The sequence below is a fragment of the Myxine glutinosa genome, chromosome 12 (assembly GCF_964187855.1).
Source record: "Myxine glutinosa chromosome 12, kmMyxGlut1.1, whole genome shotgun sequence".
NCBI classification, from domain to species: Eukaryota; Metazoa; Chordata; class Myxini; order Myxiniformes; family Myxinidae; genus Myxine; species Myxine glutinosa.
This window is the reverse complement of record NC_136272.1, coordinates 13082696-13100067: the sequence shown is the minus strand read 5'-3', so window position 1 is coordinate 13100067 and position 17372 is coordinate 13082696. Positions and strand designations below refer to the sequence as shown.

At 45.4% G+C, this 17372-nt stretch overlaps 1 protein-coding gene across 4 annotated transcripts in view; it reads left to right on the top strand.

Annotated features, from left to right (window-relative positions):
• Nucleotides 1-1314: 1314 nt before the first annotated feature.
• The window catches only part of LOC137438203 (putative nuclear hormone receptor HR38), a 53789-nt gene continuing 37731 nt past the window's right edge, over nucleotides 1315-17372 (top strand). Inside the window, exons 1-3 of one of the 4 annotated variants that reach the window (XM_068133254.2) lie at nucleotides 1393-1532; nucleotides 10840-11147; nucleotides 15315-16201. In XM_068133254.2, the coding sequence (XP_067989355.2) occupies nucleotides 15317-16201 (885 nt within the window). In that variant the 5' untranslated portion in view covers nucleotides 1393-1532; nucleotides 10840-11147; nucleotides 15315-15316. Of the gene's footprint in view, nucleotides 1545-10839; nucleotides 11148-12808; nucleotides 13206-15314; nucleotides 16202-17372 lie in introns of those variants that run through there. The other 3 variants (XM_068133252.2, XM_068133251.2, XM_068133255.2) reach the window with 3 other exon arrangements.

The window sequence follows — 17372 nt, the reverse complement described above, 5'->3', positions numbered from 1 at the left end:
TGGGGTTAAGTAAACTGCATAGATAAGCTAACGATTCACTGTGTGACTGCTTCTTCCATCCATTGCTTGTAAATAACTTTGATCGCTCCTTCTTTTTGCTTGTGTGTATAATAAATCCTGTTATTCCTCCGAACTCTGTCTTCTTCTCTCTTCCGTCTCTTTCGGTCGCTTTAGAGGTTTCCATATTGAATATCTGTGGCGCGACTTTGGCCAACGTTCAGGAAGTCGGGCTAATCGGGGATTCTGTAATGGTCGCGGTTGACCATCCGCTCGGCCCAAAGTAACATCTTGTCCGCGACCCGTAACAATATACACACACACACACACACACACACACACACACACACACACACACACACACACACACACACACACACACACACACGTACACACACACAATTGTTTGTCAGACAAGGATACACAAGGAACTTTAGTGCAGAAGGAGGACATTCGGCCCATCATGCGTGTGCTGCACTAACACCAGATAACATCGCTCCTCCACAAACCAAGCTACCGACTCGTCCTGCCAATGGATCTGCAAAACTTTCAATCTCCGATGCATCTCGTCGGCCACGAATTGAAGGAACTAGATAAGTCTACAAAGGCGAATAAAAAACCAGGTTGTTACGACATAAATAAAACATACCGTATAAATATAAAAAAACATAAATTTGACTCATCATGTAATTGTTACGTAAGCGAAATGAACGTTATTACATGATGCGCTTGTGTCGGTCGCAAAATCATTTCCACGTTTAATATCAAAGCAGCAGATTGGAGTATCTATAAATTGTATATAATCGATAGGACGCAGTTTACTCGGCACACTCGCCGACCGCTCGTGACTGCCTCGTGAACGATGTGTGCTCTCTTTTTAGATAAAGGGCGGCAATGATGACGTGTCATTAAGCGTTATTGTGTTTCTTTAGTGTCCTTTGGTTTATTTATTTAATATCTGCGAGCAGAACGCGCGTGCACTTCGCCGGTTCCGCTCGCTCGGTGCGCGCGCCAAAAATACACGCTCTTCCCGCTATAAATGGAAGGAAGATCAATACGCGAGGCCGTCAATGGGAGGTGCGAGACTAATTTTAGCCTCCGAGCTGCGTCAATGGAGGGCAGCGCGCGTCATCGGCCGTTACGCCAGAACCGCAGCGCGCCAGATCCCGTTTCTTTCGGAGCCCGATGGGTTGGGGTTGCTCGGCGCACGCAAGCGGCCGAGGGGTGGGCGGGGCATCCGAGGGGGCGGGCTGCGGCTCTGAGCGACCACGCCCCCTCGCCCTGATATAAAAGCGCGGAGCGGACGCGCGAGATCGCGTGCTGGGTAAACACGCGGTGGACGAGCCGTGCCGAGAAGCGCGCCGTGCGCGTAGTGACGTATGCACGTACATGCACACGCGGCGGCATCGCATGGCCCGGCGACCGGAGCCCGTTCATGACGAGCGAGTGGAACGACAGGTTGCTTGTGGAGCAGGGATCGACGCTTAGCCCTGACCCGACGTACGGCAGGACTGAATCGCACAAGCAGCGCACAGGTACGCGCGCAGGTATTGCGACTGACACTCGATCACCTCGTGTACTTTTATCTTTTTGTTTGTCTGTCCCGTCGGTACTTGCTCACCTGTTGCAATGATGCGCGTGCAGGTATCGTGACACACTTCACCTCGTGTACCTTTATCTATGTGTGTGTCTCACCCGTCGATACTTGCTCACCTGTTGCAATGATGCGCGTGCAGGTATCGTGACTCGCACTTCACCTCGTGTACCTTTATCTATGTGTGTGTCTCACCCGTCGATACTTGCTCACCTGTTGCAATGATGCGCGTGCAGCGCATAAACTTCCACATCCCATTTTTATACTAATCTTGGTTATTTTGTTCATTTTCCATTTCATTCCCATATTACCTTTCATAAACGATAATGTTCGGTTGACCCTATAAATTAATATGCAATATGATTGTAGGAAAAATGAAAAACAAATTATAGTTTGCGTTTTGCTTCTGTAGGGGCTCGGGAGTGGGGGAGCAGTAGGGGGGCCGGGGTGGGGGGGGGGGGGCTTGAAAAGAACGTTTTCGGGAAGAAAAAAAAATTTGTTCATAAATTCTGCACAAAAACAAATAACCCCGAGTGGGCTGACAGTCATTTATAGAGGTTGTAGTTCAGACTGCTAATTTTGGGGACCACCCCTGGGGGGTCACCTCTGGGAGGGGGGGGGGGGGGGTCCCCTGATATGAAATCGAGAAATGTAAGACCGAGCGATTGTGCGGACCATCGATGAGAAGAGCTGTATGGGGTTTCGGAGGAATTGGTTGGTAAATAAGGGACGAGTATGGATCTGAAGTTTAGGGGGTAGCCCCCCACGCCTCACCTGGAAGCCCCCATGACCCAAAATAGACAAATCTAAGACCGAGCGATTGTGCGGGATACTGTGTTGTATTCATGTGTCTGTTGTTTCAGAACAATCAGCCGGTTGATAAGGAGGGAGTAGCAAAAATGTTAACGGACGGACGGACAGACGGACATCATGACATATTTTATAAATTCATCATCTCTTCGAGAATCGAGATGAGCTCATAAATGAATGGGTGGAAAAATAAATAAAATAATCATTCCCATCAAGAAACTCTTACAAACACCTGTGAGTCATGTAAGCACTCGTACATGAATTACACGCAACCCACATCATGTGATGCATGTACATCATGTGAAGCGTGTACATCATGTGATGCGTGTACATCATGTGATGATGCATGTACATCATGTGAATCGTGCACATCATGTGATGCGTGCACATCATGTGATGCGTGTACATCATGTGAAGCGTGTACATCATGTGATGCTTGTACATCATGTGAAGCGTGTACATCATGTAATGCGTGTACATCATGTGAAGCGTGTACATCATGTGATGTGTGTTCATCATGTGAAGCGTGTACATCATGTGATGTGTGTTCATCATGTGAAGCGTGTTCATCATGTGAAGCGTGTACATCATGTGAAGCGTGTACATCATGTGAAGCGTGTACATCATGTGAAGCGTGTACATCATGTGAAGCGTGTACATCATGTAAGGCGTGTACATCATGTGATGCGTGTACATCATGTGATGCTGGTACATCATGTGAAGCGTGTACATCATGTGAAGCGTGTACATCATGTGATGCGTGTACATCATGTGATGCGTGTACATCTGTGAAGCATGTACATCATGTGATGCGTGTACATCATGTGAAGCGTGTACATCATGTAAGGCGTGTACATCATGTGATGCGTGTACATCATGTGATGCTGGTACATCATGTGAAGCGTGTACATCATGTGAAGCGTGTACATCATGTGATGCGTGTACATCTGTGAAGCATGTACATCATGTGATGAGTGTACATCATGTGATGCGTGTACATCGTGAAGCGTGTACATCATGTGATACGTGTACGTACGAATCGTGTATGTAAGAGAATGTTGAGTTACAGGTTCGGTATTGCTATCGTGGATTCGTGGATAGTTGCATGTACCTTTTACAATTGATCGCGAGATGGCAGGATGGATGGCCTACAGGTACGCACAGTCGCACACTCGCCTCTCAGCTGTCTATGCCTCTCAGCTGTCTATCCTTGGTTCGAATCCCGACCCAGGTACAACAACTACCATCCTGGTGTTTCACATGCTGGGTGATTCATCAGTGTGTGCGCCGTCCCTCGGATGGACATTAAGCCGGGCGTCCCATCTGCCGGTATTAGTTGGTGGACGTTCAGGTCCCTCGCGAAGAGGCGAGTTATCACCGGCACCCTGAACAGAGTACGCATGCATCGCACACGTCACGTTTCCACTGGCATCCTCGTACTGGGCCGCTCTCTATGCTCTGCTCCGATGCGTTCCTCCATCTGGGAAGGCAGTCCCTTGGTCGCCCTGACATAGGTAGTTCAGACCTTTTAACTTGATTTGAAATTGAAGGCACAGGGAAGGGGTTAGGTTAAGGGGATAAGTGCGCCTGTACAGGAAACAAAAACCATCTGCACCCGCACTCGGACAGAACATCTTGTTCTGCACTTTGTTTTTTTTTACACTTTTATTACCGATAGATATCAAACGCGTGCAGTTGAGCGTTAACGTGAGTGCACATACGCACATGGTATGTACACACCAACATTGTGTTTCATTTGAGGAAAACTGCGTAGACCGTGTCCATATTATGTGCGAGATCTGATGTGAGCGCAAGTTCCAGTTCAGAATATTTCCTCATTGATTTGGAGATTTGAAAATCTCTGACATCTCTCACTGCTATATCGATTCCAAAAATCCATGACGATGAAGTTATGGACACAATTCCCCTTTAGGGTAGTGTGGTGGTCCATAGTGTGTGTGTGTAGGTGTCAGACTCTTTGTGTAGGTCCAGGACTCCAGGTTTTGGTCGTGGAATCGAGGTGTAGGTGTAGGACACCAGGTGTAGATGTAGGAATCTAGGTGTAGCTGTTGGGCTCTAGGTTTCAGTCAATGATTATAGGTGTATAGGTGTCGATGTAGGACTCTAGGTTTCGGACGAGGACTCTAGGTTTTGGACGAGGACTCTAGGTTTCGGTCGCAGTCTCTAGGTTTCGGTCGAGGACTTTAGGTTTCGGTGTAGGACTCTAGGTTTCGGTCGAGGACTTTAGGTTTTGGTCGATCAGGACTCTGGGTGTAGATGCAGTTCTCCAGGTTTTGGTTGAGGACTCTAGGTATAGGACTCTAGGTTTCAGTCAAGGACTCTAGGTGTATTGGTGTCGATGTAGGACTCTACGTTTTGGACAAGGACTCTTGGTGTAGTTGTAGGACTCTACGTTTCGGTCGAGGACTCTAGGTGAAGGTGGAGGACTCTAGGTTTTGGTCATGGACTCCAGTTGTAGATGTAGGACTAGGTTTTTGTTGAGGTCTCTAGTTGTAGATGTAGAAATCGATGTTTCGGTCAAGGACTCCATGTGGAGATGTAGGACTCTATGTGTAGGTGCGGACTCTTGGTGTAGGACTTGGTGTATATGTGTGGAAACCTGTCCCAGTACACAGATCAATCTCATTGGATGTCATTGCGCACATTTTAATGACAAGTTGTTACACGACAGCGATGATTATGCTTTGGTTCTGAATGGCAATTATTTACAACTGGATTCATAACATATGACAGCTGTGACATCAAATTGGGCTGTGAGCATTTGAGGCTCGATTTGGAACTTTTGTGGTTTGTTGACATTTCAATTGGGAATATTGGGAATAGAGCCTGTGATGAATGCTGTGAAGAGAAACAGGTTGAGATGGTTTGGCCATGTGTTGAGGAAGGATGAAAGTGACTGGTTGAGAAGAGTCATGGAAATGAATGTAGAAGGAAGTAGAGGACGGGAAAGACCGAGAAAGACTTGGCGAAAGGTGGTGGAAGAAGAAATGCCGGTAAGGGGGTTAACAAGGGGAGATGTAGAAAATATGGCAAAATGGAGAACATTGTCATGGGGCCCGCAAGGCTAACCCCTGCTCCAGCAGGGAAAATGGCCTTAACATGCCTGTTGTTGTTGTTGTTGTTGACATTTCAATATGATCCAAGATCCTGCTGTTCCTCTTTGCTCTGAACGATGGCGCTAACAAAGCACGGTTCAAACCAGGTTATGTACGAGTGTGTATATATATATATATATATATATATATATATATATATATATATATATATATATTAAAAGGCAGTGCCCGTCCGTCTGTCTCCTCCATAACTCAAAAACCATGTAACCTAGCGGCCCCAAACTTTGCATGCATACACCTGGACCTCCAACAGATTGCAAGGAAGAAAATGGTGTGTTTGGGTGTGTCATAACATCCTTTTTGAAGATTATTAACGAGGTGCTCATAAGGAAAAAAAACCCGATGTGGTGGTGTACCAATATGGCGGCCCGCCATCTTGGTCATCCCACTGCACCTCGCTTGGGTCTTAAGCAACCATTTTGTTTCGGCCTTCTCAAACGTGCCTTGCCTTGGAAACACGATCGATTTATCATTACAAAATTGAAGCATATCATCAAAATCTGGATTGGGATATGAGGATTGGATGCTGTAGACTCTACAAATCTCCAAATCTGGAGTGAAATCTGACAAAATTGACTATATCCAGTGATTGGTGAATGCTGCTTTTGCAAGCCATGACGTTACGGTAGACAGAGCTCCCTTTTTGTTTTTATTCAGGCTGCTTTTGCAAGCCATGGCGTTCAGTAGACAGAGCCCACATTTTTGTGCGATATACCTCCATTGTATTAATAGTGCTGTCCACCCGAAAAACAAAATGAACACTGTTAAGCTTAACCCGACTGTGCACGTACGGGTCTGGGAGGCCCGGGCAGCTTTTCGTTTTTGAATTTTTTTTTTTTGTATGCAAGATCGAGGCTCGTGTAAGAGCGAAAAATAACTTTATTATAAAAACGTCGATTTGCCTGACCTTGTCTGTATGCTCCTAAAAAGTTGTGACACGTATTCCTTTGTTTTTTTTTTATAAAAAGAAAATTCGTTCAGTTTCAATTAAAAAAAAAAGGTGAATCCCTTACCCCACCCCATATTACAAGCAACGAGGTGTCTCTTCATGTGGTTTACTTTACGAGGTGTCTCATCATGTGGTTTACTTAACGAGGCGTCTCTTCATGTGGTTGACTTTACGAGGTGTCTCTTCATGTGGGTGACTTTACAAGGTGTCTCTTCATGTGGTTTACTTTACGAGTTGTCTCTTCATGTGGTTTACTTTACGAAGTGTCTTCATGTGGTTCATTTACGAGGTGTCTCTTCATGTGGTTTACTTCACAAAGTGTCTCTTGTTACAGATTCGTCACTTCCGTTGTGGTGGTTTTCATCCACTGTAAACATTTTCGATTCCATGTACTATTATTGTTGTCAAAAGGTTTATTGTTTATGAACTGTTTTCAAAAGGTGAAAAAGTTAGTTTTAAATGAAACCGGAACCGGACGACGAAGAAGGGGAGGAGAAAAAGAAGGCGGAGCGAGTGGAGTCGGACAAGAAGCATAGTCGCTTCGAGGTCTAGAGCGAACGTTGGCGAGCAAGAGTCACGAGTGAACTTTAGGTTTTCCAGGAAAGGGATTCTTGCGACAGAGTTGTTATTGCTGTGACAGATAAACCTGCGTGTCAGGTTTTGCGGTCGATTCCGAAGAGAATTGTTGGACTGCCGTTACGTCTCGAGTACGGCCGTCGGCCATTTTGACTCGCGCGCTTTGTGCGTTGAGCAAGGTTTCTTTGCTTCGCTTCAGCCTTTGCGTGTCGCGCAAGGTTTTTCTTTGCTTCACGTCAGCCGTTTTCACCGCTTTCAGACGTATCTGGTGTGTGTGTGTGCAACGCGGATATACCTGAAGGTAAATCTGAGGTTTGTCGACTGCGAGCTGTGGAACGTCCATACCCGAGGGTTTGATTTCCCAGTCGCCTGGAGGGCGCCTTTGGATTTCCCAGTCGCCTGGAGGGCGCCTTTGCACAGTTTTGGCAGCCGGACTGTAACTGCCAACCCAACGGGATTCTGGTCTCGATTGGACATTGATCTGTCGATCACTGGAGCGGATCGACTTTGGCTTGGAGCCGGGGAATAGAGACATTGGGAATCTTCTTCTTTTCGCTTGCTTGGAGCACAGTGAGTTATATTGTACGAACCTGATGGTACCATCATAGGAATGATATACTATTTGTTGTACAATTGATTACTATTGTTTTTGTACTGTTATTCTTGTGTGATCTTAATACAATACCTGTTGGTTTGTAACAATTGGTGTGGCTTCACCATTGATCTTTGACATACAGAATAACACATTTTTCTGCCGTGACTCCTCTCGGGGCTCGGAGGTACACCGTGACCTGGGGGTCGGGGAGGAGCACGTAACACTCTTCATGTGGTTTACTTTGCGAGGTGTATCTTCATCTGGTTTACTTTATGAGGTGTCTCTTCATGTGGTTTACTTTACGAAGTGTTTCTTCACGTGGTTTACTTTACGAAGTGTCTCTTCATCTGGTTTACTTTACGAGGTGTCTCTTCATGTGGTTTACTTTGCGAGGTGTATCTTCATCTGTTGTACTTTACGAAGTGTCTCTTCATCTGGTTTACTTTACGAGGTGTCTCTTCATCTGGTTTACTTTACGAGGTGTCTCTTCATCTGGTTTACTTTACGAAGTGTTTCTTCATGTCGTTTACTTTACGAAGTGTCTCTTCATCTGGTTTACTTTACAAAGTGTCTCTTCATCTGGTTTACTTTACGAAGTGTCTCTTCATGTGGTTTACTTTACGAGGTGTCTTTTCATGTGGTTTACTTTACGAGGTGTCTCTTCATGTGGTTTACTTCACGAGGTGTCTCCATGTGGTTTCCTAACATCCCAGGTTTGACCCCCCAAAATAGGTATTTGCTTTTTTCTAAGGACGTGCACACACAATTTAGATGAAACGTCACCACAACCTTCATCATCCGTGATGTACTAATGTTTGTTCAAGGCGTTGGAAAAATTGAGGTCTGAGGAGATAAACGGGTCGGAGTGGTGGGTGGGGGAGGGGTTGCCCCCCAAAATAGTTATATTTGTGTTTGTTTGTTTAAAGTCTTATGATTATGTTAGTATGAATATACATGCTGCCCTGTCTTCTAGCAACCATTGAAATTGGTTCAAAATACCTTTAGTCAGTGCAGTATAGTTTATTCTACCAGGTAAGCACCAGGGGTATTGCCCCTACGTTTCCTTGATATGCCACTACTCCACTGTACTTTCGATCTGTTTTTAAAATTCCCTCTAGATGATGGACCCAGGTTGCATGTATCATATTCCCATCAGGAAGTGACTCATTGTTACTTTGCAATGCCGGGTACCTTTGCTAGTATATATATATCTATATATATATCTATATATACACAAAGAATTAAGTTAAGCACCCCCCCCCGTTTTTTTACAACCTCGCACATTACAAGTTTGTTGTCGTCAAAACAGTGTAATATACCCATGATATTGCTATATTTTCTGGAGAAGTGATATTATGGTCACATAAAAACATAACAATCATGCCGTTTTCAATATTTTATTCTGAATAATTTAAGGTGAAATTGTTTGGGAATTTTAGGCATATTTTCACCTCAATTTAAGTATGGAGCTATAGGTCCATCACGGACAGTGTGGATGACGTTTATGTTTTCTAACGTACAGTCATTGTTCTGAGAAGACCTCTAGCGATCTTTGCGTCAATAACGTGTGTAGGACCCATGTGATCGGATCACTGACTCAACCAATCACTTTTTTTCACTTTGATCACTCAATTTCATCAATGGATAATTGCTAATGTCATACCAATCATTATTTGATCTCACATACCTTAGAATATATGCCAATGTATACATATACACAAAGAATATATATTAGGGGGTGCTTACCTTAATTCGTTGTGTAGGGGTGCTTAACTTAATTCTTTGTGTATATATATATATATATATATTGTTACGTGCTCCTCCCCGACCCCCTGGTCACGGTGTACCTCCGAGCCCCGAGAGGAGTCACGGCAGAAAAATGTGTTATTCTGTGTGTCAAAGATCAATGGAGAAGCCACCCCAATTGTTACTCACAAACAAATATTGTATTAAGATCACACAAGAATAACAGTATAACACAATAGTATTCAAAAGTACAATCAATATGTCCTATGATGGTACCATCAGTTTTGTAATCTATAACTCACTGTGCTCCAAGTGAGTGAAACAAGAACATTCCCCAATGTCTCTTATTCCCGGCTTCAAGGCGAAGTTGATTCGCTCCAACGATCGCCAGAACGATGTCCAATCGAGACCACAATCCCGTGCGGATGGCACGTACAGTACAGTCACACAGCCGAAGCTGTACAAAGGCGCCCTCAAGGCGACTGGGAAATCCAAAGGCACCCTACAGGCGACTGAGAGATCACACCCTCGGGTATGGACGAAGTAACCTTCAAAAAGCGACGTCACACACACGCCCCAGATCGATGTCTGAATGCGGTGAATATGGTTGAAAAGAGACGAAACCGCGAGCGAAGCATAAGTCCTGCGCGAGTCAAAATGGCCGACGACCCGGTCTCGTGGCGCACGGCATGGCGATGATTCTCTCCTGAATCGATCGCAAAACCTGACACGCAGGTTAATCTGTCACAGCGCTAACCACTCTGTCGTAGGAATCCCTTCCCTGGGAAACCCGAAAGTTCGCTAGTGACTGTTGTTCGCCAACGTTCGCTCCAGACCGCAAATAGCTCGGCTCCTTCTTGTCCGACTCTCTTGCTCCGCCCTTTCTTTCTCCTCGTCCTCCGGTTCCCGATCCGGTTTCCTGTTTCTTTTAACATTAACTTTTTTACCTTTGGAAACAGCTCATGGACAATACACCTTTTGAAAGCAATAATAGTATATGGAATCAGAAATATTTACAGTGGATGCAAACCACCACAACGGAAGTGACGAATCCGTAACAATATATATATCTAGCTCTGAACAAAATACGGTAACTAATGGCATGTGACGTTTGGACAAGATCAATGACTGTAGGAAAGTGTTTTGTTTCAATAAGTAATGAGTGACACCTTTTTTGTCGCCGGTGTCATATATCTCAAATAAGGGGATCACCTGAGAGATCACACACTACTTCTTGTTTTGTACACTGCTAGCGGCGGTGTACACGCTCTGTTTGTTGAGACAATTTGCACTTCATTGTCATGATCATCCGCCTCCGTCACCACACCACTTGCTGAAATAGTAAAACAAATGAATAGACAAATATTCTCAAGATCCATTTGTGCTGTGGATTTATTATTTACAAACAGATTCATGTTTCTATTTGTGTTCACAGGTCTTCGTGTGTACTTACAAAGCAAACCGTCACCAAAGGTGACAACGATCCAGGTCCAAAATGGAGTGGCAAGGCTGAGTGAATGATGCCATGGCATTGACGTGCAACCTTTGGGAAACTGAGGATGCACACGTATTGGTAAAGCCGAGGTGTAACCCAATAATACACACGTCACAAATGTCGGCTTGGAGACGGTGCATGGAAAAGGGGCGTTTAGTTTCGTATGTAAAAGGGGCGTTTATACGAACGCCTAGTACAGGTGTCCATCTCAGGCAAGACAAGCCGGAGAATTTTCTTCAACAAAGCAAGTGAGTTCCTGTGACTGTCAAAAAAAGATAGTGACGTCAGAATAAAATGATGGGAGTTTGAAAGGTGCGGGTTCGCGATTCCCATGGCTGTTCTGTTGTGGGATTTCAGATTGTCTACCCACTGATGTTATCGAAGGGAAATTCACAGCATGACAATTAATGAAAGAACATTGAGCATGATTATTGCTTGGGAAAGAAATGAAGGAAAGAGATGAAAATCTGGGAGGGTGTGGGGGGAAGGGGAGGCTGGCAATGGGGGAGAGGTGTAAGGGTTGATCCGTACACCTGCAGCTTAATACGGAAGTATGAATATTAAATAAAGATGTTTATTAATTACAATATGAAAAATAATATTTAGCTCTTCCACGAGCCCCGACTGTATATACAAAACAACAACAAAACTGTGTTGAAAAAAGTTTATTTATATTCAGTCACTGACTTCTTATGGATCACATATAGTAGCAAGGTGTGTGTGTGTGTGTGTGTGTGTGTGTGTGTGTGTGTAGGGGGGATGTGTGTGTGTAGGGGGGATGTGTGTGTGTGTGTGTGTGTGTGTGTGTGTGTGTGTGTGTGTGTGTGTGTGTGTGTGTGTGGGGGGGGGGGGATGTGTGTGTGTGGGGGGGGGGGGGATGTGTGTGTGTGTGTAGGGGGGGGGTGTGTGTGTGTGTAGGGGGGGGGGGATGTGTGTGTGTGTAGGGGAGGTGTGTGTGTGTGTGTAAGGGGGGATGTGTGTGTGTGTGTGTGTGTGTGTGTGTGTGTGTGTGCGCGTGTTGTTGTTGGTTGTTACTGTATCTCCATATGTGGGTTTCAGAAGGTGGAACGGAAACGGCCCTCCCAGGTCTCAAAGTATCCACATTTGTGTGTGTGTGTGTGTGTGTGTGTGTGTGTGTGTGTGTGTGTGTGTGTGTGTGTGTGTGTGTGTGTGTGTGTGTGTGTGTGTGTGTGTGTGTGTACTAGCCACAAAAAGAAACTGTGCACACAAAAAATGAAATTATATATCAGAAACACCTGTGTATACAAATACAGATTTAAACACGGCAATTAGTGAAGTGAATTCAACAGGTATGCACGCGCCACGTTTCGTGACGTCAATGGTTTCGGTATGGGCACGTGCAACACGTTTTTGCATGTGCATCGTGAGAAACTGCATAGAGTACATGAATGTCACAAACTGCTTTAACTTTGGGAAGGTTAATTGTTTGATTTTCAATCGTTCAAAAAATTAAGTGGCTAATGAAACGCACGTCACGCCACGGCTCAACTGCACAGCGTCGTGAGGCCATTGGGATGACCCGTGGGGGAATGTCTCACCGTCAAGTGGCTGTGCATTTCCATCGTCGCCAAAACACCATTTCTGCATTGGTGAGACGTTACCAGAACACTGATGACGTTGCCGATGGCCCACGTTCAGGACGTCCACGTGTGACGACGCCAACACAGGACAGATGGATACGGGTGACTCATCTCCGCACCAGGTTCCAGACTGCAGTGACCACTGCGCAGACCATTCCAGGTCGATCTGCGTTATCGATGCTAATGGTGGGCATACCCGTTATTAGTCCCCTACCGGTGTACACCGGAGGGGACTATAGGTTTGCACGCCGTCCCTCCGTCTGTCAGTCCGTCTGTCACGCAAATAACAGCCTTCCGGACTTTTTTTCTCTAAACTCTTAATCCTAATGATTTCAAACTTGGCACATGGTTTCCTCATGATAAGTTACAGATCAAGTTCGAACTTCACGACGTTTCGATTATTTTTGACAAAGTTATGGCACTTTGTTTATTCTAGAATTCTCCTCAAGCTGCACCGCGCGCCCTCAGCCTCGTCTCGCGAACGTCAAAAGCGCGACACAGCGCGCGCTTTCGGGAGGGGCGGAGCCAAGCCGAGCAACATATACATATATATACACACATCGATCATTGATCGTGAACCGGAAAATATAATAAATTACTGATATTTAGCGACTCCAAAGGTTCTTTATCAACAACTTCTTTTCTCGTGCTTCTGCTGACCTGTCTGCAAGGTGTATAAATCGAAGTCCCGAGTGCGAATCACAGGTGAGCCCATCCTGAGGTAATTAGCGATTGGGAACGATTCAGAACCTGTGGGTGAATAACCCTTGGTAATTTCCCCAACAGTTTTCCGGACGACAGACTGCCGGTAGGGGACATGTATTGCAGCGCAATACTCACAATGCTTGTTGACTTTGTGTCACTGTCGCTTGACCCCTGCTCCGAACTTGGACTCGTTATGTCATTGTGATGGACATTATAAATGCAGTTCTACCGTCTTGTTATGGTCTCGTAATCCACCTATTAAAGTTTACATGGAGATGTTACATTGTTGTTATATTTTCCAATTCAGACAGAGTTTTAACAATGCACAGTTTCTTTTTGTGTGTGTGTGTGTGTGTGTGTGTGTGTGTGTGTGTGTGTGTGTGTGTGTGTGTGTGTGTGTGTGTGTGTGTGTGTGTGTGTGTGTGTGCAAGTTGCGGTTGTTTGCTGCTATCTCCACACGTGGATTGGTTTCGGGAGATGGAACGGAGACCAACGGGATCTCAAAGTATTCACCTCCATTGTGTGTGTGTGTGTGTGTGTGTGTGTGTGTGTACACATGTGCCAGTACATATGTAGGTGTGAGTGTATGAATATATGAATGATCGTTTTAGAGCCATTTTCCCCGCGAGAGCGGGGGTTCGCCTTGCGGGCCCCATGACAATCATGGTTCCCTGTTTGAGGCAATGTTTTTATGGCCGGATGCCCTTCCTGACGCCAACCCTTGGTCACGCTCTTATCGATGCGCAGGGATACAGTGTACCTATTCTAAACCGGGGTACACACCGTGATCATTCATCCCAGCAAGCTGGTACTCAATTTGCCGACCTCGGAAGGATGACAGGCTGAGTCAACCCCCCTGGCGTTAATTGAGCGATCGACCTGGATTCGAACCCAGGATCCTAGGTATCCCAAGCCGGCACCCTAACCGCTAAGCCAACACAACACCAGTGTGTGTGCGTATAAATATGTACATACATACATATATATATATATATGTGTGTGTGTGTGTGTGTGTGTGTGTGTGTGTGTGTGTGTATATATATATATATATATATATATATGGATATGTCTATACGAGCAGGAGTATCCGACGTTACCCAACGTCGATTTGTTTTTCTTTCCTATTTTGTTTGGGTGCCTAAAACACTTCCGTACACCTACTAAGGAAGATTCATATTTACTATTATGCATTATAATAACGCACACTAATTGGGAATAATTTAATATTTCCTTTTACACAGCTACAAAGGCTCATGCACTACAGAGCGATTAAAAAAAAATCCCCCCAAATCAAAATCAAAACATTTTTTGCAATTTTTCTTTTTTTCAAAATACTTTGCTTCAAACACTCCCAGGCACTCACTGATGAATCTCCGAAAGTTTGACGAAGATTCGTTTAGCCATCTCTGAGAAAAACGGCAACGCACACACACACACACACACATCTTGTTTTTTAATTTCTGTTCCTCACAATTCTATCATACACAGACACACACAGACAAATGGCTCTCTTATAGTATAAGGTGTGTGTATGTATGTATGAATACATATATATATATATATATATATATATATATATATATATATATATATATATATATATATATATATACATATCAGTTATTATGCGATTTCATACGATCAGTGGTGAACCGCCATTAAGGTATCCCATCCAGCTCTCGCTGTACCTTAATGGGAGCAATAAGCACCGTCTGCCACACGGTACATTACCTCTGGTATCCACTCATTATATGGAATCGCCTGGATTATACTGGATTATACGTCTGGATATATATATATACTCGAGCTGATGAAATATTGTATTGATTTCCCAAATCATCATTCATTCTTTGGGGAGCCAATATATCATCACGTTGAACAAATTCCACTACAAAGCCCTTGCAGAACAAATTGTGAACTGTCTGTAAAGTATGTCTACCCCTCTTCTACACCGTAGTGACTTCCTGTCTCTGTCTCCACTTGTGCATTTCATGTCCTGTCCTGCAGCCTAAGTAAAGATAATTTGTATAGTTGCATAGCCAGAGGCTAGGGAGAGAACGATGTATTGGAACCCAACCCATGGTTACGCCTGTTCCCTTGTCATTGCAGGCATGCCATGTGTGCAAGCTCAGCATGGTACTGTCCCACAGGGCAGCACCCGGACCACCGTGGACACCTTCTCTCCTTTGAATGTCCTTGACCCAGTGTCTGAAACAGGCAGTGCGGATTTTCTTCATGTCCACAGCCCAATAGTTGCCCCTGATGTGTCCGTGACCACGTCTCTACCTAGCTTCTTCTCCTTTGTTGAAGACTGCTATGACATGAAGCCTTCCTGCCCTTTTCAGACGGTCTCAAACCCCTCGTCTGCTTCCGAGCTTCAGGGAGTCAAGATGCACTCTGGCTGTCCCTCTAGCTCTTATTTATCCCTGTCTGAGCAACCGTCCCGACTAACCCCTGGAGTGCACCATGCCCCTGCACCACTCACGGGACTTTATATGAAGCCCTCACCTCCATCGAGTCCTCCTGGGTTTGGCCTTCACGGTCAGGTTTGGGACGAAGGCGACCATAGTTCGTTTGCACACCAGGGATGTTCGGTAACCTCCGTCCGCAAGGAGCCTTTATCTCTGTCGCTGTTGAGCGTTCGGCCTGGAGTTCAGCGATCATACCTGACGCCACCGCAGAGAATCGTACCATACGAGGGTCCACACACACCGCCGCAACACCATCACCAACAACACCCTCCGGCACTACCTCCATTGCTACAAGCACGGAACGTCTCATACCAGCACTCGTTCGCCATGCCCCACACCATGATGACGTCGAGTGCGCTGTCCCTCGGGTTCCCCGCTCCCCTAAACCACACCATGACTGCGGAACCGTTCCCCACAGCACGGAGCCCGCCAATTGGGGAAGGATCTTGTGCCGTTTGCGGGGACAATGCGGCATGTCAGCATTACGGTGTGCGCACATGTGAGGGCTGCAAAGGCTTTTTCAAGGTGAGCACTGAGCATGGCACCTACTATGCTGGAAACAACATCATAGCGACAACATCCGCTACATCAGCAATAACATAGCAAACCCTGTGTTATGCATCACAGATCCCCATTTACTGGTACATATTGTGTACCCAGAGTCAAATGCAACTTACCACATAATATTAATCAAAGTAGGCCGATAAATATCATCTGCATTTGATGCCATAAATTGATGTCACTGCCTGTTTAATGCAGTCACATTGATTTATTTATTTATTTTAAAATGTGACAAACGGCTTCATGCCATGCACAGAGAAAGGGCAAACAAAGAGCAAAGCTTCATGCCATGTACCATGTCATGCTCTTTGGCATGCTGTTTGCCATGTACCATGTCATGCTCTTTGGCATGCCCTTTGCCATGCTCTTTGCCATGCTCTTTGCCATGCTCTTGCCATGCTCTTTGTCATGCCCTTTGCCATGCTCTTTGCCATGTACCATGTCATGCTCTTTACCATGCTCTTTGTCATGCCCTTTGCCATGCTCTTTGCCATGCTCTTTGCCATGCTCTTTGCCATGCTCTTTGTCATGCCCTTTGCCATGCTCTTTGTCATGCCCTTTGCCATGCTCTTTGCCATGTACTATGTCATGCTCTTTACCATGCTCTTTGTCATGCCCTTTGCCATGCTCTTTGCCATGCTCTTTGCCATGCTCTTTGCCATGCTCTTTGTCATGCCCTTTGCCATGCTCTTTGTCATGCCCTTTGCCATGCTCTTTGCCATGTACCATGTCATGCTCTTTACCATGCTCTTTGTCATGCCCTTTGCCATGCTCTTTGCCATGCTCTTTGCCATGCTCTTTGCCATGCTCTTTGCCATGCTCTTTGTCATGCCCTTTGCCATGCCCTTTGCCATGCTCTTTGCCATGTACCATGTCATGCTCTTTGGCATGCCCTTTGCCATGCTCTTTGCCATGCTCTTTGCCATGCCATGCTCTTTGTCATGGCATGCCAACCAATGTGCCATTCACTCTCTTTGCTGAAGCAGTTTATTGGTACAGGTTATGCTGGGTGGTTTGCCACTGCCTTCCTTGCAGTCAGTCAGGGAAGGCATTTGTAATTTGTTCAGTCTGCGATAACTCGCCTACTCTTCACGAAGGACACCGTGGGATCTGTAATGTCCACCAACAAACGGTG